This window comes from Bemisia tabaci, chromosome 5 (assembly GCF_918797505.1).
Source record: "Bemisia tabaci chromosome 5, PGI_BMITA_v3".
NCBI classification, from domain to species: Eukaryota; Metazoa; Arthropoda; class Insecta; order Hemiptera; family Aleyrodidae; genus Bemisia; species Bemisia tabaci.
This window is the reverse complement of record NC_092797.1, coordinates 58,172-86,075: the sequence shown is the minus strand read 5'-3', so window position 1 is coordinate 86,075 and position 27,904 is coordinate 58,172. Positions and strand designations below refer to the sequence as shown.

Sequence of the window (27,904 nt, the reverse complement as noted above, 5' to 3'; positions counted from 1 at the left end):
TTTGTTTTTTTGAGATGAATATCCAAAGACCCAAGAATTCATAATGTTTCAACTTCTGAAATCTAACTGATGTGAATGTTTGCCCCAATCTCAATTTTGAATTCGTCTATTTTAGGTTTGATGTTAAACGGTAATGAGCCCATGTCCCAGCCGCATCCTGCCCTTAGAGGAAGTTTATTCACCCATGTGCCTCCGTATATCAAATTTTCCTCACATAATGTCAAAGGTAGGCATCTCCAGTGTTACATTTAACGGGTCAGAAAAAGTCCTCAGAAGGCATGCCTCTTTTAATGTGCCTAACAAAGAAGTCTTTTTTTTTATTTGATGTATGGACACTTGTATTGTTTTTTGAAAAAATGACATACTATCAAAAATTAAACAATGATTTTTTGAATTCTACTAATTGAAAATCGATCTATCGATTTTATCAATCGATCTTGGATCCATTGATAAACTTCCCTTTTTATGAGGCTGTAGCGTAGTTCCAAGATAAGGCATTTTTGGAAAAAGTTCAAGATCATGTTTAAGTCTCATTTTTACACCAAAAATCAAACTGTAAAGTATTGTCTTTTAACCCTAAGAAACTATATCTTCTTTCACATCGCTTTTTTTTCCACCAGTATGCTGAAGGAGATAAGAATTTTCAGTTTCCAAGTAGACTGATTTTACAGGAACGTATCAAGTCTCACACTGAAAAATAATGAGGCAAGAGACGTTTTGAATTCAACCAGTCAGAAATTTCCTCCTGTTAAAATTTCAAAGTTGAGACACAATTTTCTGAACATGAAAATAAGAACATTTTGTCCTTAATATTTACTCTAATGGACGAATAAAATTTTAAAACTCTTTCTTGGTTCAAACTTGATGTTACTCAGTACTTTTCTGCCAAACTAGATTCAAATTGTATGAATTCTATCTGTACATGAACTAACTATTATGTTCAAGTTGTGGTTGATTTTCCTTCAACTGGCCAATAAATTGGGAAGTGGTAAAGCTCAGGCAAATAAAAAGAGGTTTGCTTGCAATTTTTTTTTTTTTTTTTTTTTTTTTTACAAAAATAATCTATGTGCACGCAAAAGTTAGTCAAATGCACGGTATTTTGAGCACCGCATTCCAGGTTGAAACAGCAGAATGTGACTTCAAGCTGAAACGCAAAAATAAAACAAATGATTGGTGAATATACACAAATCCTGTAATTCTAAATTTGAACAAATCGAAATATATTTTACACAAAATATGTGACTAAGAACGTCTCCTTCACCATGTGTAACAACATGACAGAGCAAAGTTTAACCACATTTAAGGCCATGGATGGTACGTGGGAGACGTTTGACAAATTTTAATAGAACAGCTACAGTATATGGACCATCGCAATAAACGGAAAGGATACTGATGACCTCCACTGCACATGCCATTACTTTCTAAGTAAAACCTTTGCAAGCCCACATTGGGAAAGCAGATCCGTCTCAAGTTAGTGAGTGCTCCCCGATAGACTGAAACCATTTTTTTGGCTCAAAAAACGGTGAAGAGGGTGGCCAGCCAAAGCCAGGCAAGCATTCTTGGTACAGGAGGAACATTCTTCGATCACAGTAATTTTAAAAATCTGATAAGTTTTTAGGCGATTTTTAGGCATTTGTAGACTTTCTGTACCATTCCTAGGTACCAATTAAATTTATGTGCGGGTTTTTTTACGTGAGAGAAGATTATTTTTCTGGGCTTCAATTTCTGCAGGGGGTAAGTATTTTATTTTTTGTTCACAACTTTTCTTTTCCGTGCAAACTCTTTTCTATTTCGTTATTTCTCTTTCCATTCCTTGGATTATTGCAATTTCTGTGCAATCTATTTTTGATACCGTAAGATAGTTAATTTTTGCTTTAATTTAGATTTTTTTTTTTGTGCTGTTAAATCACATCCTATTAAAGGGCGACGCCAAAAACGACCGTTTTTTGGCAAAATTTGGGTCTGCAGGGATTTTTCTGAAACAGGGCCTAAATGATACCTTATGATTTTCTAAAACTCTGGTAAAACTTTTAGCTTGAGTTTACGGGCGGTTTTCGAGAAATGGGGGAGCAAGGTTGCCAAAACGCCATCATTCTGGACAGCATTTTTACAGCAAAAAGGCGGGAAAAATGGACGAAAAAATTATACAGCTTTAATGGGTTTTGGCTGTAAATGTTCTTATTAGGCTTCCGTGCATATAACTCTGTTTAGTTTCAAAAATTTCGGTCGCACAGTGGTCGAAAATGGGGAGAAATCGTGGAAAACTCAGGATTCTTAGTCAAATTTTTAAATTTGTAGTAAAATTGTCGGTCTTCTGCAGTTTTCACGGCTAACTATGTTCTTATCAGTCCTCAATGCATTAAATTATGTTCAGCTTCACAAATTTTCATCGCTCAATGGTCCAAAAGGGGGAATTAGTGGATATATCAAGATCCTCCGTCAAAGTTTTTCAAAAATGAAGTAAAACTGTTGGTCCCCTGCAGAGTTTAGATTCCTGAAAAATTCATGTATTTGATTTTTTTAAATTATTCCTGTATGTTTGTTTAAAGAACTGTGTTATAGATTAGATTTTGTAGCATTATTTGCTTCTACATTGCATTAAAAATAATGAGTAAGCTTCTTCACCAAGTCATGGTACTAATTTTTGAAGAAGTTTTTTGTTCAATTTACCTTCGTATTATTATTTACTCTTTCACCCTTTTCTTCTCTATTTTTTTTTTTTTATTTTTTTTCTGTTTTTCTAAATCTTTTTTGTTTTCTAATTTTTTAACATTTTTTGGTAAGTATTTTGTTTTTGGTTCTTTCAATTGTTTGTTTTGTTTTCTGTTTGTTTTTAATTTTTGTTTTATCCTCTGGTTTTTTTATCCTTTTTTCGACTGTTTAAATCGTTTTTTAAATTTTTTTCTCCATTTTTCCTTATTTTTTTTTTTTTTTCTGAAAGTTCGCATATTTTATTCAAATAATGCTACAAAATCTAATCTGTAACAAAGTTCTTTAAACAATATGGTCTGATATACGGGAATAATTTAAAAAAATTAAATACATGAATCTTTCTGGGCTCTAAACTCTGCATGGGACCATCAGTTTTACTTCATTTTTAAAAACTTTGACAGAGCATCTTGATATATCCACTAATCCCTCCTTTTGGGCCATTGAGCGATGAAAATTTGTGAAGCTGAAAACAATTTAATGCATTGAGGACCAATAAGAACATTGTTAGCCATGAAAACTGCAGGAGACCGACAATTTTACTTCCATTTTTAAAAATTTGACTAAGAATCCTGATTTGTCCATGATTTCTCCCCATTTTCGACCACTAAGCGACCAAAATTTTTGAAACTGAACACAGTTATATGCTCTGTAAGCTTAATAAGAACATTTACAGCCAAAACCCATTAAAGGTGTATAATTTTTTCGTCCATTTTCCCGTCTTTTTGCTGTAAAAATGCTGTCCAGAATGATGGCGTTTTGGCAACTTTGCCCTCCATTTCTCAAAAACTGTTCGTACACTCAAGCCAACAGTTTTACCAGAGTCTTAGAGTATCATAAGGTATTGTTTAGGCCTGGTTTCAGAAAAATCCCTGCGGACCCAAATTGTGCCATTCTTGGCGTTGCTCTTTGGTCATTATCCTATTAACCCTCATCTCATTTTATTCTGTTTCTTTTCATAGGTCCTGATCTTCCTCCAAATGTTCAAAAGCTCTTGAAGTGGAAACTAAGCACAATCACGCCAGTTATTGTTCGTTATACCATTTTAAATTCAGGATTTAAGCTTGTCAGAAGTAAGTTGGCCTATGCATTTCTATTTTGAAACATTTGGCGCCTCACAAAGAGAGGTCATAAGGTAGCTCTTGATGTGATGTATCAAACAATATTTGTAAAACATTTGCCAAATTAAATGCAAAAAGAATGAATTTTTTTCCTAGATCCTTCCCTAACATTAAAGAATGTACCTCTTTTTACTTACTCGCTCCCCTAGGGCAGAGGAAGTATTGTCATCCTCCAAGGGGGGAAAACAGTTGAAATTTTTTCTTTTCTCATCGTTAATTTGGATAACCTTCTCTTCTTTGTGATTGGTTTTACTAAAAAAACATCACTCATTGAAAGCTCCCAAAAGTATTTCCTTGCATTAAGTTTGCTAAGTTCTAAGCCAAGTCTCAAGTGGACTACATTTTGCAGTTGAATTGACTTGTTCAAAAACCGCTTAAGTACGTTTTTTTTATTTTGAGATTTTTGGGTTAAAGTACTCTCGAAGGTTAGACACACTTATTAATGTGGTAAAAATGTCTGTTCTTCAGGTTTGAACTCCTTTTCAGGGGGGGGGGGGGGGCGGCATGGTCCAAATCGTGCGAAAACAGCTAATGTCCATCTTTCGTTGTATGCGTAATAATCGGTGTATTAATTGATTTTAAATCGTGATAAAATTAAATATCACCTTCTAATCTTCTAATTGAGACTTTAGGGCAAGAAACCAGAAGACTCGAAAACTTCTTAGAGTTTTTCAGCGACTTGGCGAAACTCTGGCTACTCATAGAGGCAAATAACACTGTTCAACAACAAGAAATGAAAAAAATAGTGTAAAAATGTCTCCGAAGTGTGAATATCAATTCCTAATTATTTTGAACTGTTGAATTCAAATATGATCTCAGATTTTTCCTATCACCCATCCTTATCCCAGAAAAGTCGATTTTCCTCAGAAAACGCTCTTTTTAGGTATTTTTGCAATGATTTTCCTGTTCTAAGGAGTTTTAGAAATTTTCCAAAATCCTCTTCAGGTTTCTCCTGCTGTATCAAAAGACACTGAATTCGAATTTGATCTTCACTCATCTTGGACAACCCCCCATTTTCTAAAAGGTTCGATTTTTCCGGGCCAAAGCTTTTCCGGACTGTTCCCACTTTCAGGGAAATCCAAAAAACTTTCCGCATGTGTGATACATAGACTCTCATGTAATTTGAGCTGAAAAGCCGAATATGACCTTGGAATTTGTTAAACTTGAAGTTTAAAACACATCGGAAAAATTGTATCTTATAGCTGAGAAAAATTTTACCTTCATTCTGCAGGGGGTAACAGTTGGAAAAACACCAAAAATTCCCAAAATAATTGACCGTTTTTCGAGTTAAATCGGCTTTTCCGGAAAGTTGGAGGGTGATGGAAAAAAACTAAGGTCATATTCGGATTCAGCACCTCAAAATACATTTGGACCACCTTATCTCCCCCAGAAGACATTTTTTCTTTTTTTTGTCATTGAACAGTGTAATGACTCCTCCAATGAAGAGAGTGATGGCAGCAAGTTAGGAGATGCTTAAAGAGGTTCCTCTCATTGGTTTTGTTTATTTTTATCATTTGTCACTCTAAAAATACTTTCTTTTAAATGTTTCAATACATACCGAACTTAAAAGTATGCGTTTTCGATGTTCTAGAACCGTCCTTGCACAAATCTTGCAAAAACCGCAAATGTTACGTTTATTGCCGGTAGTTTTGTTATGAAACTTGTTTTGAGTGCCGCAATTGTCCAGAATTTTATTTTTTTAACTTTATTTGACTGATAATCCATTGCTTCAATACCTTCAGAATGAATTTTGAAGCTATCAACTGGCTCCAAAACTCGGAGATTTTCACGGATCATGCGAAAACCGCTAATGTCCGGAGTCCTTTTTATTTAATTACACTGTCCCAGACAGAAGAGGAGCTGGAGACTGTTAGGGATCCTTTTCTGTTATCGATTCCTGTAATAATTAACTTCTGAACATTTTTTAATCCCACATTTAAAAGGCTTCTACAATTTTTTGCATTTCTTTCTAAAGTAGAGAAAATGAACATTAGCGGTTTTCACACGAGCCGATTTAATTAGGAGCTACAATTTTTGCCTCAATTCAAAAACAACGTATGTAGCTTCCCTATGCATGTTAGTGTTTTTATGGATGAACTAGAAATTGTAGTCCCTAATTGCAAAATGCAGTCCCAATCTACTCTCTTGTATTTCTTACAAAGGAGGCAAACTACGTGGACCATTCTTCAACGGTAGAGAGCCTTTGAGAAGACACCATTAAAGTAAAAAATAAGCCAAGCCAAACTCTAATACAATAAGCCAAGCTCTTTATCATGATGTGATACTTATTTCACAATGATAAGAAGATATATGATACTTTTTAGATGAATGTCGTAATCCTCACTGCTTAGCTGGTTTGATCTTTGAATGATGCGCTTTGTTTTAGAATCAAATGAATGGACTGGAACGTGGGGCAAACATATGAAGTCTGTATGTTTCAAGACGCTAAAAGACTATCAAAAACTCAACCACTTCCCCGGTAGTTTTCAAATTGGTCGAAAAGATCGTCTTTGGAAAAACTTTTCCCGATTAATGAATAAATTTGGAAAAAAAGAGTAAGTTAGCTGTTCTTTTCTCTTTATGTTGATTTATTTGGAGTAAGTTTCTAATGCGTAAGTCATCTTGCTTTAGAGGTATTTTATAGGATAAAAAAAATCCATCTTTGATGTATCAAGACTGCTGCAAATAAGTTTAAGATCCTCATCAAAAGCTTTAATTCCGTCTTTATCCAGCAGTCAAGCACTACTTTTATTTGTGTGATGAGATATTTTTATGCTTTAAAAGACATTTTTCTCTTGCAGGTTCGGTTTCTCTCCAAAAACGTATGTGCTGCCTCAAGATACCAAGCTCCTACGATCTGCTTGGGAAAGACACTGTGGCAAAGAAAAATGGATTATTAAGCCGGTACTGTTTTTTAGTATGGTGTCAGAAAGACATTTCTTTTCACGTATGGACAACGGACATATGTCGTTTTGGCTATGTTCTAAATTACATGCCTACAAAAATTTGTTGGCGAGCATTGACACATCAGTGTTTTAGATTTGTTACTGAACATAGATAGATATATCTAGACTCAAATTATTTTTTTCGCCTTTTTACTAACAACTCCTGGACTTGGAATATTTTGCATTTTTCATCTGTAAAATTGGTTTATCATTCAACAGTGGGCGTATGAATTATTTATATTTTTTGATGGAAATAGTTGCGTATACCTTGATTTATATATTTTTTTAACTTTTTCTCTGAAAATTGCTAAAGTGACACTTTTTTCATTAGACTAGTCATCCTAAATTACTTTTTTTTCTTTTTCTTTTTTGCTGTGAGTTGAAAAAGTTGTAACGGACCTGCAGTTGCGATTTATTTTCTCTTTTTTTTTCCTTTGGACCTCTCTTTAAAAACGTTCCTTGACAATATGTTCCTGTGTGTACTTTTACCAGGTCGAGAAATCATGTGAGGAAACAGGAAACTATCACTGTTGTTAACTAGATTTACTAAAAATTGCCAAAGTGCCAGTGTTGCTAATATTGTGTGAGCATCTGTTTCATACAACTGGAATGCAGGAGCCTGAAAGAATAAATGAAACTGAAGCTGTAGATCCATGTCAAGGAAGGACGTCATTTAACATTCGGATGTTGCCAAATACCTCTTGGTATACTATTTACTTACAAAAAAGTTTATGAATTTTGAATTTAGAGTTTTTCTTGCAATTTGATCTAGGTTAAGTAGTTCACGAAGCCCCAAAAATCATATTTTATCAGATTTAATTTGGCAACTGCTGAATGTTCTGTCAGTGGTTTTCTCATCACAGCAAGACAATTTAAGACGCTTACTGGGGCTTAATTTACGTCCTTCCATTCTTTATTCAAAATTAATCCAAAATGTTCCTAATCTCTCCTCTTTCTTTGCTTTATATATCAGTTAATGTTCATGTTTCGCTTTTTCCAAGGTTTTTAATCAGTCCTATTTGGGGTCTTTTTTCAGCCTGCCTCTGCCCGTGGAACCGGTATCAAAGTAATCAACAAATGGGGCCATATTCCCAGAAAAGTGCCGCTTGTTGTTCAGAAATATATCGACAAACCGTATCTAATCAATTCTACCAAGTTTGACCTAAGACTTTACGTCCTTGTCACTTCTGTAAATCCCCTTAAAGCGTACATGTATGACAATGGTCTCGTTCGATTTGCGTCTGGTAAGTATCCATACCTGTCACGAATCAACGGGAGGGGAAAGGGGAGGTATGTGTTCATTCTAATGTAAAAACTTCAATACTGAAGTCAACAAAATAAATCCATAAATCACACAGGTCTTCTCTGAAAAAAATGTTGTATTCTAGATGATTTCAGAGTAATTAATGCTGAGTGACCTGTTTTTTCCTATTTCCTACCAATTTTTCCGGCAAATCAAGATTTTCCTCCAGATTTTTTGGAAAAAAAACTGATGTCTTCGAAAAGTGTATAGAAGAAAAAAAGCAATATCATCTTAAGATTCAGCAGTCAAAAGAACTTAGGAAACCATGCTACATGCCTGAGCAATAAGCCTGAACGAGGTGTGGGCTGAGGAGCATGCAAGGGGATTGAAGCCACTGCATCGGGCCTGTGCGGTGCAGCTTGCATAGGGGGAATTTCTTGCAAACGAATTATTGACCATATTTTTTCACTTTATCATACATGATGGTCAATCGTTAAATCGCCAGACTGCATTAACATGTTCCTTGGGTCAAAAGAAAACTTTTTCTTTCATTAAATTTTTTACAAAAGTGCTGTTTAAGAGGTCCACAGTCTCTCCCAAAGTTCTAGAAATCGAATTGTTTTTTCTGCATGTTGGCAACTGTAATGCACAGAATTTCATGATATTTGGTATGCACACATAATTCGATATTCTGAGTTCATTGTTGACATTAGAAAAATTGAAATCTCAATTCAAAGTAGGGTTTCAGGGGAGTCTTTGATTTGAAAGCGTCAAGAACTTGGTTTTCTGGCTTATAGAGGTTGTAAATTGTGGGCACATCAAAACCCCATTTTCAACTGAGATTCAAACAATTCTAACGTCATTACTGAATTCAGTGCATCAAATTATTGGTGCCTACCAATTTTTATGAGATTTGGTGCATAATTGTTGTCAAAATACAGGAAAAATAATTTTTTTCCTAGAACTTGGGGAGGGGGGGGGGTGGGAGCTGACGTTAATTTAAAAATCACTTTCGGAGGTTAAATTCTATTCTGTTGTGAAACAGGCTTATTTTGGCCCATAGAAAACGCTCCTGGATTCTGGCAGTTTAACCTTATCAGATCACCCTGTGGAGGTGAAATACAAAGAAGTAAAAAATTAGAATTTTCATCAGGAAAAATGCTGGAATATCATGTGCTCTAGCAAGGCTCCTGAGTATGAAGAGGATACTCTTTGAGGGGGAAATTTTTTTAATGTCAGGTCAAGGCTCAAGAGATGGGAAAATGAGTTTTGAATATCTCATTAAAAGCTTTCTCCGAAATTCTGAAGGAAGACACTGCAAGTGGTGCAAAATTGCCAGTTTTTGTAATAAACTTATGATACTCTACATTACATGACATCACAATGTCAAATTGAACAAAGGGGTCAACGTTTACCATCATCTTATACTTGAACCTTCAGGTGATTTTTTTCATTTTTGTGCCAGCAGTAAGTGTGAAATTGAATTTTTGTCAACAATGAACTCCAAGATAGCATACAAAAATAAAAACCACAACATATTCATGTTTCTTCATCCAAATTTTACGTAAAATACGATGTTTGCAACATAACTTACCAAATTCAACTCATAATGTAGAAAACATTGGTTTTCACCTACATTATTTCACACTTCCTGCTCACAAAAAAAAAGGAGTCTACTCAAGCTGAATCAAGCACTCAAATAATTTTGGTATGTTTTACCATTTAAGAATTTTTCTATGCACTAACTTTTTTGGGAGCAAAATCAAGATATCTTGCATCAAAAGAGGGAAAGATGTGTGTGAGTCCAAGATCAAGTTATTTGCCTACTATATAAGATGATTTTCATGCCTAATTAGGCCTACTTTGATTATGGTTTTTTCACAAGTGGGAAGTTTGAATTTAATGTTAACAATGTAAAGTGCAAATATTTATCTCTATCTGTCAGCCTCCAGTCATGTTACTCCTTCCAATTAAACCTTGGATTACTGCAGCCATTTTAGTTTCCATCAAGCACAGGTACAAACTCAAATTAAAGACTACATAATTGTAAACCACTTGATGAAGAATTATCCTGGAAATACAGGAAGTACAGAAACCCACTCAATGAGATTGAAAAAAAAAAGCTAAAAACAACTTTTTTAACGACCAAATGAAAAGAGCTCACAACAACACTAGAATAAAGTGGAAAATACTACGAGAAGTTGTCAATCTTGGTGATAGAAAAACTACAAACGTAATTTCTAAACTGATCGTGGAAAATGACTAAATTTCTTTCGCTAACAATCTCAAAAAAATATTAACACGCTTAACCATCATCTCTCCACGGTCAGGGCTAAGACTGCAGCAATATTTTAGTTATTTATTTATTTTATTTATTTATTTATTTATGTTCCACTTTCAGGAGGAGAAATGAATATTTTAAAGTACATGCATAAAAATCACAGCCCAACTCATTATTTTTGGATCCTGTGACTAAGACTGAAGTCAGCAGCTTTATACTCTCACTGAGGGGGGTGGGGGGTTCTGCACCAAGCTTAGATAATCTTACAGTAGAATTATTGGAAGAGATAGAAAAACACATCATAAAACCTCTTGTGCATATTTTTAATGTAAGCTTAACCACAGGCATTTTTCCATCAAGGTTCAGAGAATCTGAAGTCATGCCACTGTTTAAAAAAGGAGACAGTAAAGTTGTCTCAAATTATCGCCTTATCTCTTTTACATCAAACTTAGCCAAGCTATTAGAAAAAGTAGTAGTAAAGAAAAGATTGTCAAGTTTCCTCGAAAAATATACAATTTTATCAAACATTCAGTATGGCTTCCGTCAGAATGTCAAAAGGCAATAAGCCTGTGCTATTTCTGCTTGATGTACATGTAATGGGTCCGCTGTTCTGACGCCAAAGGGGGGCGCGCAACTCAAATGGAGAGCCAAGGGAGAGAACTCGGGGTGATTACAAACTACACTTTTATTCATAGATGAGACATATACGCAGATCAAACACTATCGGTACGAAGACCCTGCTTTTCCGCCCGTCCCAACTTTTATAGCCTCGGGTCCACGCCCAACATCCAACACACTTCTCGCCTAGTTTTCCCAAACAAATTGCCCAATTTCGGCTCCGAGGCGCGGATCACACCATCAACACCACCAGCAACTCTAAACAAATGGTCCTCCGTGCACATTTCCAGCCTCTCTCACACTGTGAGACCAAAGTCCGCCGGCCCGGAAATGCGCGCGAAAACCCACGTGCCCACAGCCACCGGTGGGTTTTTAGGCCTTTTTGCCCCAGGCATCACATGACCCCTAGTTAACCAAAAAAAATGAAAAAACAAAAAGAACAACAAAAAAAAAAGAAAAAAGAAAAACAAGCAGTGAACTCCAACACAATGTGTTGATAAGGCGCGTCTTTAACTCGCACATATCAACCCCTTTAGTTTTCATTTACAGAGATTTCAAAACAGGCGAGTAGTACAACAAGAGAATTCATACGATCCACTTCACAACTTTTCAACGACACACTTTGACGAGACCGTGTAGTGCGAATGTAGAAAGCCATTCGAACTAGTTTAAGTTTTTTGATCTGCCCCAAGCAAAATCTTATCAGATTCTTAGAGACAAATGCTACGAAATAATTTAAGCGAAGGAAGGAGAAATTCTGTCCAACTCTTGAAAGACAAAGCCGATTTAGATGTATTTTGGGGCTAAGATATCCAAATCACCGGCATTATAAATCCCATTATATTATTGAAAAGAAATTGACTACATATAAATGCAATTGCATTAAATACGTCTTGATTTGGTTACTTTAAACGTATTTCCATGCAAAGAAGTTCGACCATGTCCATGCTTTATTCATAATCATGAATGGAAAGTAAGCAATCTACATCCCGAAAATCTACCGATTTGCCGTAAAAAATTGCAGAAACTTGATATACCAGGTCGATGCATCCACTCGTTGAATTTATCAACCAATTTCGTGAGTGCAAATACATATAAAAATCAATATGCTATAGTCATTTTGGATGCATTTATTTTTCATGAAACAATAATAATTTCAATCCTGAAAAACCATTAATTTTCCGTATAAAATTGAAAAAATCGAAATGTGTCGACTCCCTGACGTGAAAATTAGATTCTACGTGTAAAAATACTTACATATGGATATGCTGAACAGAAACCATGTGTGGACACAGTTAGCAGTCCGCGGCAACATCAGTTCAACAGAATAACGGCAAAAATTAGATCGGATTTCAGCCGCTTTTCCCGCCTCTCCTCGTTATTTACAAACCGTTCCTATACTCATCTCAAAATTTTTCTCACAGCTTTGAGTTATTATCAGCCTCCATTTAAATCCTGGTTCGATGACCGAATCGGCTGCCCAAAAAGCAAGCCATTTTTGGAAGGTTGTATGAGAAATTCGTGATATTATCGGCTCTCAGGAAATCACCCAATGGCTAAAATTGGTCGTATAACTTTTTGAGTGCTTAAAATAATCGTATCCAAGAAACTAAGGCATTAGACTATGTAGTCAATTTCGTTTTAATAATATAACGGGATTTACTACCGGTGATTTAGCTATTATAGCCCCAGAATACTTTTAAAGCGCCATTACTTTCCAAAATCTTGACGGAATTTTTTTTTTGGCTTAAACGACTCAAGAGACACTGTAGTTAAAAAGTGTAAAGAATTTTCGATTTTGACAAAAAAAAAAAATGTTCGTTCAGGCACACCGTGTATTGTATAGAGTACTGCTGCTATTCAACCCTTGTCTTCAGGTCAAAATTCTTACAAGGAAGCCCCTTGCAAGAGGCGAATTTTTTGTAATTTCTCCCAATTTTTTCTCCGTTATATGATAGAAATGCTTTTCAAATTCTGAGGTCAATTATATTTAATTGTAATTTATACATTTCTTTTTTTCCCTTCATTTTATTTTTTGTATGGAGAAGTTTCGTTGATTTCTTCGGATTTCGAATACTGTAACTTCTCTTCTATTCGGCCGATTTTTATGAATAAGACCTCTTTCAATTCGTCTTTTAACGAGAGTAAGGACGGAGAGTAAGGAAAAAATTGCTAAGTACACGCGAAACAATTTTTTCGAAAATTTGACAAATCCTAGCGTGACTGTGAAATGTTTTTTTTTTTTTTTTTTTTTTTTTTTTTTTTTTTTTTTTTTTTATATATATATGGTTTTAAGGCGTTTTATCGGGTAGATACTGCGGCCTTGGATGGAGTCTGGAAATATTAAGAGGGTAATTTGTTAGTTTGTTTTAGGTATAGAAGGATAGGAGTGTTAATTAGGTTTAGATTTAGAGATGGATGATTTGTAGGGGATAGAAGATTAGAAGAGTTAGAAATACCTTGCAGTTCACCTAGACCAGCATCTAAAATGGGATGTACTTATACTTATTTCTCCAAAAAAACTTCCAAATTTGCCTCTACTCACTTTTTGAAGGTGGTGTATTATGGATTAGTACCATCTATCCTACAACACTGTGTTATAGTCTGGGGACTTGCTAATAAAACTCAACTGGAGCCACTATTACTCAAAAATGTATCTTTAAAATTCTGTCAAGGAAACCTAGACTCTACTCATCTGCCCTTCTATTCAAAGAATTAAATATTCTAAATTTGGAGAATACATGGAAACTGGAAACTTCAAAATACCTTTCCAAGAATTTAAATTGCAGCATTTTTGAAACTCTAAAGTACCCCACAAGAGGAAAACTGACTTGTTACTAAAAACAGAAAAATGTAAATTAGAATTGACGTATAAGAACATCTTTAACTCAGGAATAATCGAATATAATAAGTTGCTGAAACAACGAAAGGAATTAATTATAGGTGCGGCGTAGGGTGTCTACCAGTTCGTAAAGTCCAGAAAAAGTATGCATTTTTTTAGGTCGGTTTTTAAGTACTTAAAAAGTACGTAAGTTTCTTGGAAGGTCCGTAATTTTTTGCATTCTGCACCACGCTTTCAGTTCGATCGCCCGATAGTTATGCAATTTCTGTGCGTTGTCTGTCAGACGCATTAGTACAATATCAGCCCGTAAGAGCGTGGTTGTTCAGCCATCTGACCTGAAGTGACCAATGAGCATCCTCGATTTGCTTGGTTTCGCCAAAGAGCTGTATCCTGTAATAGAGGGGCAAGCATAGGGAAGCCTGCATGAAGATGAGGAATTGCTGCTGTGATAGCAAAGAGAGCCGTAAGTGCTATCTGTGATGAGCCTCAAGCCGCATAAGAGCATGTGCTAACCGTGGCCCATACAGAAATGCACTTCTGGCTCCCTTCGCTATCACGGCAGATTGATAGGCGATTTGACGAAAACAGCCGATTATTATTAATATTTGAGCAAGTTTTGACACTCATAATTTGACAAAAACTTAATCCTATAATCCTTGCTTTTTAGGTACTCTATAGTATTCAGTATAATATAAGTCAAAAAAGTCCTTCCTATCACAGCTATGTAATTCATTTTCTCAAAAAGAAACGATAAAAATTTCAAATTATGCTCCAGCTCCAAACATATCAATAGATCTCTTTTGGAAAATTTCTCCTCCTAATCCGCTTAATGTTTATGCCATTGTTGGCAATTCCAGGTGAAAAAAAATTTAAAACAGAAAGGAAGATAGATGGTTATAGGTTAGGTTTTTTTTTTTTTAACGCCTGTACTTACATCATCTAATTGCATGTATTTCAGAAGCCTATATTTTGTACCTTTTTTGAAGAAAATTGAATGCACGAGTCAAATTAAAATTTTAGGTTATGTAATATGAACTCAAACTAATCGATGTAATTGCTGTGGAAGAAGTGCGATACATCGCACACATCGTGTACATCGTGTGAAAAGGCACTTAAAAAGTACCTAATTTTCCCCCAATGAGAGGTACTTGATTTTTTATGTAAGTACTTAAAAAGTACTTAATTTTGTTTTGTGAACCTCAGTAGACACCCTGGTGCGGCGCCATTCTCAAAAATAGCCTGCCACTTGAAAGCCCGTTTAATTGACGAACAGTTGGGAAGCACGGAAAAAAATGAATTGCTGATTTAACAGTTAAACTAGCTGTTCCGGGCGCCCTCCACAGCTAGCAATGGTGGTGCAGTAGCTTATTTGGAATCGGAGCAATTAGTTGAATCTATTTAATAATGATGATGATTCTGTGACAGAAGATGAATGAATTTAACTGCCTCTCTGCGTTACAGGGTGGAGACTGCTATTCTACCAAAAAATGTGATAAAAAGCCCGCATTATCAGTTTTTTTTTTTTTTTTTTTTTTTAGGCTGTTTTGTTATTCTTTTTTTATTTTTCAATAATTTTCCAATGACTATTAAAATTTACTTAAAATGAAATGAAATGTATGAAAAGAAGAGAAGGAATTGAATACTTGCGAACAATAAAGTAAAAACATAAATTCTTTTAGGCCTTAGGGAGTTATAAAAGATCAAAGCACCTCTTTGTACACAATGTTTTTTGTACAGTTGCCTTCGGGAAGAATTTAAACTGAAACATTTTTGTACAATGTAGCTCGTGAGAGTGCAACCTGTAGTTGACCATGGCTAAAAACTGGTTGGGGTAAATAAATGCGGACTCGCCTCAGTGTTTGACCCTGAGCTTTGTTGATCGTCATGCAGAATGCAATGCGAATTGGAAATTGTCACCTCTTAAAAGAGAAAGGGAGAGAGGAGTCTGCAGGTGACAAATCAATTCTTGGCAGTAAAATTCTTTCACCCGCCTTCTCGCCGGAAATGACTTCAAAATCAAGAGAATTTTCATAAAGTTTTCGGACGATCAATCGGGTACCATTCAATAAACGTTCAAGAAACGTTCATGTTTCTTATTAAAAGCATGACAATAACCCCTCCTTTAGTGTGAGTTTATGCGGTGGTAAGCGACTTAAAATCAAGACTGTCCAAGAATTCGAGGGGAAAATTGAGAGCCTCTCTCTCTTCATCTGCAATGAGCCTGTTAACACTGAAGTACGTTTTAGAGTCACCTGGAAGAAGTTCAACAACTTCGTCGTTAATTTCATCGCAATGCTCATTTTTAGGGGTCTTTTTATTTCTCTGCCATTGCGTAATAGAGCCTCAGAATAAAAGAAAATCCAAAAAAAGGAATAAAAAGTAGGTGGAAAAAGGCGCAAGGTAAAAAATTAGGCGATACCATCAACCAATCGAAATAGTATAAAAAAAAGAGGAAGAAAATAAATGAAAGGAAGTATGTAGCGAAACATCAACCAATTGAAAAAACCGATCAATGTAGTAGACCGACCAACAAAGTAAAGAGAGAGGAAGAAACGAAATACCAAGCAAATTTGAAACAAAATTAGAAAGAGAAGAGAACAAATAAGAATGAACTGTCTGTGAAAATACGTGTTGTTAGCTATAAGTGTACGCACCTGCACCGCTGCAGTTAATAACTCAGGGTCAGTCAAGCAGTAGGGAATAAGATCTCGGGATGCCTATCAAGAAGCTGAACAACCGAGAGATTGCGAAGGAGTGTGTGTGGCGAGTGACGAAGGACGATGCGACCCGAACCTCCTCCTTTGCGGTTGGTGGGAGGAGAGGCAGACGTAAGGAAACGGAGATAGCCGAAGGAACGTGGCGGGAGGGACGGCTGAGAGCGTTAAGGGGGGGGGGTGGTACGTAGCGACGGGCAAGCAGGCAGCGACCGGACGACCGCTCGAAACAGCTGAACTTTACTCGTTGATAAAGTAAGAAAATTTGAGAAAATCGAAAAAACAATCACAGCCTGCTAATCTATGGATCTGAGGCTTTCATTTATAACAAAAATCATGCAAATCGGTCCAGTGGCTCTCTCAAAGTTAATGTTCAAAAATTCGGACCTCAGTTTTAAGACATTGGAGAAAATTTGAGACAATAATGGGAAAAAATTTGAGAAAATTGGAAAGCAAATTACAGCCTGCAAATTTATAGCTCAGGGGCTTTCATTTAAAAAAAGATCAGGCAAATCGGTCTGGTGGCTCTCTAAAAGTTAACTTCCAAAGATTCGGAACTTTGTGTTTTAATATATAGGATTGTTCAAAAATATGTCCGACATGTTTCAAATGTCCATTTTACAATAGTGGAAAGCTAATTTAACCATGAGGGTGGTTAAATTAGCATTTTTTATAGTAAAATCTACATTGAAACATGTCGGACACTTGTTTTGACTACAAAATTGTTAAATCAGCAATTTCATTTCTCCCGAGAGAGATAAGCAAGGCGGAAGTGGGGAAAATAATAAAATGAAGGAAAAAAATGAAATAAAATAAAATAAAATCGTACAAAGAGGCTCCACCTGACACGATGGCCAAGTGTCATTAGTGGGTGTTTTATTGTCGTTTTTTTTTTTTGTTACTATTTGTCTATAAGCTTTGTATACCTCTGTTCTAAAAAGAAAATAAATTAAATTCAAATTAAAGAAAAAAAAAAAAATCTATTGTAGTGATGGTAGTGCCGGCAATGGGACAAAGAGGCTCCAGGTTCGATGCCTGGCCGGGCGACCCGAATTTGATGGTCTCAAATTATGGTTATCTGCGGCTAGTCATTGATTAGGGACTGAGGGAAAGAGGACATTAACTGTAAGTGAAGAATTACTCCCCCCCCCTTCCCCTGGGTATTTGAAGTAAAAAATAAAAAATAAAATAAAACTTGTGAGTTAATTTTGAAAGTTTTTGATTTGTTCAACAAGTCCTACATCAAATTTTGATTAGAAATCTTTTGTTGTAGTACTCATTTTCTTACCCAGTCTAGTGGTCTTTTTCCAGCCTTAAACGTAGTGGATCAGAGCTATTTCTCCCAGAACTTTTTTTGATTTGTGCTTTATAAACTGTCACAGCTCCAGCTTTGTTTGACATTTTTAGGCATTTTCATGCCGAAATGTTGGCAAAAGATTCTTCCAAACTATGGTACATATTGCTTAGTTTGAGGATTTATCCCCTGCAAATCCCTTTTCCCGTGAACGATAACATACAGTGACTATCCATCCTATTATTTTCTCTGTAGCCCAACAGCTTTTTTTCAAAGATCAGTTATGTATCATTGTATCTAAGATTTCATCATATGGGAACCTGGCAGTAAAATTGCAATACAAAGCAATTCTGCCTTCACCTCCTCCCTCACAAAGTCAACTTGGAGCTTCCATACTTCCAAGAAGAAAAGTTTTTGATGATTGAAAATCTCCACCAACGTTGTATTGCGGTAACAAAATTCTAACAAAAAACTTTTTCTCCAGCTTACCTTTATGATAGTTCAAGGAAAATTGAAATTCCTCTGTTATAAATATCAGGATTTTTCTACGATTGTGTTTTAAACAAGTTCATCTTAATTTTATATTCAACAATTTTTCTCTTTCTGTCTCTAATTTGTTTTATTATGTATGGTGCAGTGAAGTACTCCAGTGATGCAGCAACCTTGAATGAGCGGTACATGCATCTGACCAATTATAGTATAAACAAGGAAAGTTGTCAGTACACTCAAAATCAAGATGCTGACTCGTGTGAAGGTCACAAATGGTAAAAAAATTTGTCGTATTTTTTAACATTTTGAAAGAGCCAGTCGCCATAATTGCCTTTTTGATTTCACGCTTAGGGTGCTTGAATTTTTTTATCTTGATCCGGCTTTAGGTGACAATCCTGTAGGGCTTAACCTTAGTCTGACGGGTTCACGTCTTTTAAATCTGAGTCCTTGGTGAAGAAGAAAAGGAAGAAATGAAGGGTTACTCAGTGAATAATTGACCCATTTGTAAACTGAGTACCTAAACTCAGAGATTTGAAAAGGAACATGTGCGGAATGGTTTAGGACTAGTAATTTTTGTTAGATAGGAACGCTTGTGAATGTAGTAGAGGTAAAAGATTGAAAAGCTGCAGCAAAAAATGAGGAGCCCTGGCAAAAACCTCTCATGATTCCATTAAAAATGAAATGCCTTTAGGAATTTTTCACTCTCCTGTGACAAGGCCCTATTTGCATACTGCAATGAAGATGTTGCATGTGTGAGGAATTTGTGATTTGACCATTGATTAATATGTAAAAGTTCGCGAGAAACATGATTATGCCACTGGTTTTCTCTGAAATCAACTCCCAAGCTCAAGAAAAGCTCTCAAGTTGAGGCCAAAATGGAGGGGATATCCCATGCTATCCTGAGAGTCCACCTCTACATCAAGACACTCTCCATGCAAAGATAGGGAGCAAATACATTGATAGGGTTGCCGTGGTTTTAGTTTAAGAGTCCCCAAATAAGGTGGCACCCTGTCAATGTATTTGCTCCCTATCTTTGCATGGAGAGTTGTCTTGATGTAGAGCGGACTCTGTGTGTCTTGATGGACTCTCGGGATAGCAAGGGATATCCCCTCCATTTTGGCCTCAACTTGAGAGCTTTTTTTGAGCCTGGAAGTTGATTTCAGAGAAAACCAGTGGCACAATCGTGTTTTTCGCGAACTTTTACAGAAGATTCATCAGTCAAATCGCAAATTCCTCACACATGCAACATCTCCATTCTTGCTGGGAGTTGAATCATGCGAAGAATGTCTATTTGTGTTACTACCTTACATGAACCTTCTTATCAATTGCCAAAGTGTGAAACCCCGTATCTCCATTTACGACGTTGCAGACTTCCAGTCATGCTTTATTTTTTCCTTGGAAAGCTAGACAATGTAATTCCTAGTAAATTTTTTTTGCTTTTTCCTTTCAGTTATCAGAATACATTATACCAGTATAAATTTCAAACCATAAAGTTGGTTTGTTTCTTTTCAAAAATTTAAAATAGGAGCAAAAATTTTGAAACACCACTGTAGAGATACGAGGTTTTGCACTTTGGCCATCAATATCTGCTCTAAAATGAGCCATTTTTTTTTACTACTCAGTCTTTTATTTATTTAAGCATCCAATTCTGGGAATCCAGCTTTCGAATTTCAATCCTTAAATCCAATAAATCCCTGTGACACAGAGATTCTCCCCAGAAGTTTTCATCGTAAATCGAATTTATTTTACATAAGTGCCTCTAAATGTTCTAACCTTGATTCCAGGTTTAACAAATCAACTTTTCTGCGTATGTTTTCATTACATTCAGTCCCAGAGTCATAATTTAAATTTTGTTTCCTTTGTCTGCAGGACTTTGAAAACTCTTTGGTCATATCTAGAACGAGAACACAAGGTCGATGTGAGCACCTTATGGGCTAGCCTAGTAGATGTTGTTATCAAGACACTAATCTGCGGAGAGTCATCAATCCATCAACTGACGCAAGCTAATCTTCCATCACGATACTGCTCTTATGAACTCTTCGGAATCGACATTCTGTTCGATCAAGTGCTCAAACCATGGTTACTTGAGGTAATGTTTGTTCCTTTTTCCAGGGCCCTCAACTCGTTTCAACCAGTGTCAGCAATGGTGATACTGCCATGAAAAAATCAAGAGGGATCAATATATTTTTAATGAAATGAATGAAACTAAACAGAAGATAATACTTTTGCCTCACTGGCAGGAAGCAATTTTAGAACAATAAAAATTCAGGGTTTTCGTTTGAAAATTCAAAAGACAGCAGGTTTATCTAGCATGGAGATGATCACCTGCCAATCATCAATGGAAAGTAGCCTAGTAAATCTCCAGGTGAGGCTATGACAAGAATTGAAATTTTAGAGCATTAGAGAGAAAAGACTGTTGTTGAAAGCAAGCATGTTGTAAAGTCATTCTAGATTTTTCCAATTTTTTCTGTGAGTGATATAAAAGGAAAAAACTTAGAAAAAAAGGTGAGGAGGAGAGAAATTGGATATGAGAGAAGGAGCGAGCAAAAAAAGGGGGGGGGATATAATGAAACCGAGGGACCAGCTTATTTTAAGGGAAAAGAAGCAAACCATAAAAAAATGAAGGAAAATAGTTGGGTAGTGGAAATGACTAAAAAATGAATGATTGGCCGAAAGAGGGAAAGAAAACAACATTAAAATGCAAATGGAAGATTTGCTCTAAAGCATGCTGCTAAATTGATGGAGCTTGAAACTGCTAAGAGAGAATGATTCAATTCCACAATTTAGGGGTTAGGTTGAGGCGGGGGAAATGAGAATTTGGAATAATTAATGAAGGTAATGCAAAATACGTTTTAATAAGCACAGAAGGTGCGTATTAAAGCATGTCAACTGATTGCATGAAACTTCCACTATTTGACGAGAGAATGAAACATGCAATAAGTGGAGATTTCTTTTTGGGATAGCCCAAAAGTAAGACAGGCAATACGCCTGTGGTGAAGGTTAGTGGTTATACCTGAAAAGGAGAAATAAATGTCAGTACGAAGTGTGATGAAGCAGCGCTTGGGGCATACCTACCTTTCATTACTTGCCGCAAATAATGGAGACAGCCCGTCTGCACTTAAAAAGCTGTGATGAGATTACGTCAGACTTCTTTGTAGAGCAAGCAGGATCCAAATAAATGCTTCGCTTCATAAGGACCGTCGGTTGACGGGACTTGAAAACAGCGGGGAGTTGTCCTTTTCCCAATGGTAGAGAGCCAAAATCCTTATCCTTGTGTACTGAGTCCAACTTGGCGAGAAAATCAGGCAGGGCTTTTTGGGTCTGTGAGAGCTCTGCTTCCGTAGTGTGGGCTGTCGGTTGACGGGACTTGACTTGACTAACAGCGGGAAGATGTCCTTGTCCTATGCTGCCGTGCTAAGGAAGAACGCCGTATGAACCATCAAATTCAAACTGAGATATTTACGTTCCAAGTCTACGGCATGCCTCTCTGCGAGATTTTCGAATTTTAAGTTTTCGTTTTCTCCTATTGACAGCTTGATCCCTTGGCTGCTCATCAGCGCTTAGATCATTTGCAAGAAGATAATAACTTCCCGCAAAATCAAAAAAGAATGAGGGTATGTCGGACTCACGGCAAACTGCCCGTGCAGGCAGGGTCCTTTCACTGTGCCGATTTTGCCGTGTGTCCATCCCATATAGTCTGTGCAAACCAATTAGACAGAGTAAAAATTCGGGCGAGCCAAGAATTGCAACGTTGGATCCCGGCGAGGAGCCGCTGGGTCAGCACTGAGCTCACTGAGGTATTGTTCCCATTGTGTCCACGGCGGGCCTTTATCTGGCGGCCGGACCCTTGTCATTAATGCCCTCTGGCTACCGGTGGACCAAAAACTTCACACCAATTTTTTTATAATCTGTGAATTTTTCCTTCATTTTAACGGATTCGGATTCATCTTGCAATCCTGATGAAAAATATATATAACTAGCTGCTCCGGACGCCCTACGGGCGCCCTCCACAGCTAGCAATGGTGGTGCAGTACCTTAATTGGAATCGGAGCAATTAGTTGAATCTACTTAATAATGATGAATAAAATGTCTGTAACAATACGTGTTGTTAGCAATACGCAATACTGCAGTTAATAAGTCAGGGTCAGTCAAGCCGCAGAGAATAAGATGCCAGGATATCAAGAAGCTGTGAGGCGGAGTAGCCGAGGGATGGCGAAGGAATGTGGGTGGCGAGTGACGAACTGACGAACGACGATGCGACCCAAACTTCCTTCTTTGAGGTTGGTGGAAGGAGAGCTATACGAAAGAAAACGGAGATAGCCGAAAGAACGTGGTGCGGGAGGGGTGGCTGAGACCCTAGAGGGGGTATCTAGGGACGGGCAAGCAGGTAGCGGCCGGATGACCGCTCAAAACAGCTGAACTTTACTCGTCGATAAAAGTAAGAAAATTTGAGAAAATCGAAAAAACAATTACAGCCTGCAAATCTACAGATCAGAAGCTTTCATTTAAAAAAAACCCCATGCAAATCGGTCCGATGGTTCTCTCAAAGTTAATGCCCCAAAATGTGGACTTTAGTCTGAATAAATGGGAGAAAATTTGAGCCCAGCTAAACTTCACTCGTTGATAAAAGTAAGACAATTTGAGAAAAACGAAAAAACGACCACAGCCTGTACATCTACAGATCACAGGCTTTCATTTAAAAAAAACCCCATGCAAATCGGTCCGGTGGTTCTCTCAAAGTTAACGTCCAAAGATTCGGACCTCCGTTTTAATGCATCGAAGACAATTTTAGAAAATTATGGGAGAAAATTTGAGAAAATCGAAAAAACGATCACAGCCTGCAAATCTACAGCTCAGGGGCTTTCATTTAAAAAAAATCCCATGCAAATCGGTCCGGTGGTTCTCTCAAAGTTAATGCCCCAAGATTCGGGACTTTGCATTTTAATATATAGGATTGTAGGTCAATATAATGGTACATTATTATATTACAGCACTCATGAATTCCTTCTGCGCTTTCCAAAAACTCCAAAAAAGTTCTGTAATACAATAACTTACCTTTATACTTACCTACAATTATACACATTTTTCATCAGGATTGCAAGCTGAATCCGAATCCGTTGAAATGAAGGAAAAATTCACCGATGATAAAAAAAATGGTGTGCAATTTTTGGTCCACCAGTAGTCAGAGGGCCTTCATGACAAGGGTCCGGCCGCCAGGTAAAGGCCCGGCGTGGACACAATGGGAACAATACCGCGGTGAGCTCAGCGCTGACCCAGCGGCTCCTCGTCGGGATCCGACGTTTCACTTCTCGGCTCGCCCGAAAATGCCCGAATTTTTTACTCTGTCTAATTGGTTTCCTCTTCCGTTTCTGTAAGGTTTATTTTTGCAGGAATCATTTCACCTATAACCAAGATCATTAACCGTCCGTGTTTTTAAGGTGTATAGCTATTTTAAAAATTGAAATAATAATTAAAAAGGAAAGACAACGCGAAAGTAATTGCAACTGAAGCTGGAGCTTCATATTTTTCTGTTTTATTTGTATGTTTCTTATTTGAATAAGGGGCATGTTAAATTGAAAGTTAGCCTTAAAAGAAGAAAGTAAGTTCTGCGCGAAAAAAATTATGTTAGTGGTTAGTAGTTTCCTGATTTTAGTAAAAAATAAAATCCTTTCTTTCCCCTTGCAACATTTGTTTTTCTCCTTTTTTTTTCACTTTCTATCTTGAGGGGACTATTCCGCATTCAACAAATAATTGTTTTCATTACGAGGCTAGCTTTTCAAATTACTTGGTTTACTTACTTATGAAATCTAAACTTCAAAATTTAACGTAAGAACTTGTTTAAAAAAGAATTTATAGAATTTTTCACTGACAATGTGGTGAAAAAGATCGTCGAATAAAATTGACGGTTCCAAAATGCCGAGAATTAACGCAAATTTAGCGGACAATATGATGCTCTTTTTATGATCAGGTAAGCTAAGCAGAGGTTCCAATCCAATGAAAAAAATTAAGAACTTAACTAAAACAACGTAGCTCGTTTGTATCGGCGTTTGAATTCTCCCTTTCTCCTTTTGTTTGAACATAAATAAAGAAGGAAAACAAAATTGAAGAATTGACCATAAAAGAAAATACCGGCGCTTCGCGCCGGCATGTGGGGGGGGGGGGCGACACTTTTACTGGAATATTTAGAAAAATACCGCCAATTTCACGAAATCATAAAGTTTGATTGGAATTTTGATAGCAGGATAATAGTTATGAAATTTTTATTCAAACCACTGAACTTTATTGTAAAAATCTTTGTGATAAGTGATGAATTCATATATTCGGACTCGACTTGTCGATATTATGAGGCATCTTCAATTAAATATGTAATTGATTAATGATGCCTCCTATCAAAGACGGCGATCAGTAAAAATCCTAGCTTTTCTACGATTCATTAGGATCCATTAGATTCATTGACATCATACTTCAGATACGATTATATATTATAATCTTTCCTTAAGCTCGGTCAAAAGCCATCAAAAATCTACTTGAATGGGTAGAATGACTATTCGATGTTTAAATAGTCTTAAAACTAAACAGTTTTCGCTTAGCATCGCCCAAATTTTAAATTTGGCGGGCAAATCTCCCTGCTGGAAATAGTTCACCACCCGCCCGCCGAGAGCGCCATCTCCTTGCTGCTCGTATCCCCGTGTATCAATAAAAACGCAGAGAGTATAGAAGGTTAGAGGCCCGACTGGATAGGGAAGAGTTGAAACTGAAGTTGAGCCGCGAGCAAGCAGTTGCGCGAGAGTGCGCGACGAGCGGGATTCCCATACCACTGCGCTGATTGGCTAAGCGAGAGTTACGGACGGACGATGTATAAAAAATTGCCTACGTGGAGGTGGTCCGGCAGCAACATACCCGCCGCTAGTCACTGGAAAACAATAGAAAACAGTAGTTGCGTACTTTGCCAGCAGAGACAAGAGACCCTCCACTGGCCTCCTAGCGACAGGTGGAAGCTTTTACTTTCGGGGTTTCAACAATTCCTTGTGGACAATTATTAGCGAGCAACAGTCATCACCCTATTTTCGGCTGTTGACTTACCTACATGGTCGATGATGAGCTTCGGATGACGTCATGAGCCAAACAACTTTCCCAAACGTCGGCCATTTTCGGCTTGTTTGCAACTATAAAGGAACTATAAAGGAAAGGCTAGGAATATGAAAGGGGTGTTCAAGGTGAGTGATTCAATAGTTTGGAAGGGCACTTTCAATCTAAGTGAAGGTAAAGGACACCTTTCAAGACGTGCAAATCTGGGAGGCGGGCTGCGGTGTGCAAAAGGTGGAATAATAAATGAGTTACCCTGGGCGCACAATGTGATAGGTCGCTGTTTTTCGCGCTTTGCGTCTCGAAAACAAAAGAGTGGAAAATTGATGCACGCTCCTCTCAGAATAGCAAATTCGAGTACTATTGAAGGTTGGAGGCCACTTGGAAACAATGAAAGAGCCTCTCAAAATTTCGCCCCTTTTTCGGTATTCGATTCGACCATCGGACCAAGGTTTAAATGGAAGCTTATAATAACAGAAAACTCAGGAAAATATTTCAAGATGAGTATAGGAACCGTTTTCGAGTTACCGGGGGGGGGGGGAAGGGGTCATAATCCGGCCTTAGTTTATGCTGTTTTCTTGTTGAATTGATGTGACTACGGGGTTCTTATCGTTGTTTTCACAAGTCAAGCACATCAATTCCTACATACTTTTACACGAAGAATCGGTTTATAATGTTGCCGAATCGATACACTGATCAGTTAAATCGATTTTTAGTGATCTTTTATGGAAAATCGATGATTTTTCGGGATGGAAATTGTTTATTTTCGATTCGTGATTGAACAAATGCATCTGATATGACTGTAGCACACGGAATCCTTCGTATGTTGACACGTTGAATTGATTTCTAACGATGACGAGTCGATTTTTCGATTGGTTGTATCGAATTTTTGTGATTATTTGTAGAAAATCAATGATTTTTTGGGATTAAAATCGGTTTTTCCCCATCCGAGATCGGAGAAATGTACCCAACAAGATCGGAACAAATAGATTCTTACTATTTTTACGCGTAGAATCGATTTTAAGTGTAGACGAGTCGATAACTCGATTGGTTGTATCAAATTTTTGCGGAAAAACCGATGGTTTATCGGGTTTGAAATCGGTTTTTCTCCATCCGAGGTCGGAGAAATGTACCCAACATGATTAGAAGCATCAATTCTTATGTACTTTCACAAGCAGAATCGATTTATAACGATGACAAGTCAATATATCGATCTGATATACATAATTTTAGTGATTTTTTACGGAAAATTGATGGGTTTTTTTTTTTTTAAATTGAAATTGGAGAAATCTACCAGACATGACTGTAGCACATCCATTCAGTTGTGATCATTCTCGTGAAATCAATTTTTTGAGGTCGACTAGTTGATATATCGATTGGTCATATTGACTTATTGCGATGTTTATGGCAAATCGATGATTTTGATCAGGAATGAAATTGTTTACTCTCAATCCGAGGGTGGAGAGATGCAGCTGACATGATTGGAACACATCAATTCTTACGTCCTCTTACACGTAGACTCGATTTTTAACGTCGCCGAGTCGATCTATTGATCGGTCATATTCGACCAATTCGAGGGACAGTTCAATCTTGCCTAAAATATGCTAGTCTGCGAAATTCTCATACTGCTACGTGAAAAGGTATGTGTTTGTCCTTCTTAAATTATTCTAAGTGTTGTTATTCATTTACTCATATTCACACTCTCAACAGATTTAGTTCTGCAAAATGAGAAATAAATCTAGTCGTGTAGGGTGCGTTCCTTCTTTCCTGCATTGATTAAAATCAAAATGATCTCAATTTCAAGAAACCATCGGTTTTCCATAAAAAATCGCAAAAAATCGGTTAGGATAAGATCGGTTAGGAAATTGGTGTGTTCCAGCTATGCTAGCTACACATCTTCATCCTCGAATTGAGACTAACCAATTTCATTCCCGATCAAAATCATCAATTTTCCATAAACATCGCAATAAGTCAATATGACCGATCGATATATCAACTAGTCGACCTCAAAAATTGATTTCACGAGAATGATCACGACTGAATGGATGTGCTACAGTCATTTCTGGTAGATTTCTCCAATTTCAATTAAAAAAAAAACCCATCGATTTTCCGTGAAAAATCACTAAAATTATGTATATCAGATCGATATATTGACTCGTCATCGTTATAAATCGATTCTGCTTGTGAAAGTTCATTATAATTGATGGTTCTAATCATGTTGGGTACATTTGTCCGACCTTGAAACCTTGAAAATTTTTGAGGCATCCCAAAGGAGGAGCGCTTTTTCACATCGGCTTCATTTTTTGACAGCACACTTAATCCTGTGATGTTGCATACTCCAACGATTTAAGGCGCCCCGCTTGATAACTTTAAAGTCAGCAAATTATTGCTCTTTCTTGGCCAACTAAAGGAATTAAAGTTGATACCTTTGATTTCCTTAAACTAGAGGGTATTTGAAAGATAACAGTTTCTGGAATTTTCATTTTTCGCATTTCCTCAAATTTGCCGCCACGTTGAATTTTCCGAAATTTTATTTTGAAACAATGCCATCTGAACTTGTGA

General features: G+C 36.9%; 1 protein-coding gene across 12 annotated transcripts in view; it reads left to right on the top strand.

Annotated features, from left to right (window-relative positions):
• Positions 1 to 27,904, top strand: part of LOC109038658 (tubulin monoglutamylase TTLL4) — a 91,684-nt gene that overhangs the window by 16,927 nt on the left and 46,853 nt on the right. For all 12 annotated transcript variants that reach the window (XM_019053791.2, XM_019053792.2, XM_072301021.1 and 9 more), the window contains 7 exons: positions 116 to 226; positions 3,672 to 3,782; positions 6,217 to 6,385; positions 6,632 to 6,734; positions 7,812 to 8,019; positions 18,405 to 18,531; positions 20,126 to 20,345. In XM_019053791.2, the coding sequence (XP_018909336.2) occupies positions 116 to 226; positions 3,672 to 3,782; positions 6,217 to 6,385; positions 6,632 to 6,734; positions 7,812 to 8,019; positions 18,405 to 18,531; positions 20,126 to 20,345 (1,049 nt within the window). The remainder of the gene's footprint in view (positions 1 to 115; positions 227 to 3,671; positions 3,783 to 6,216; positions 6,386 to 6,631; positions 6,735 to 7,811; positions 8,020 to 18,404; positions 18,532 to 20,125; positions 20,346 to 27,904) is intronic.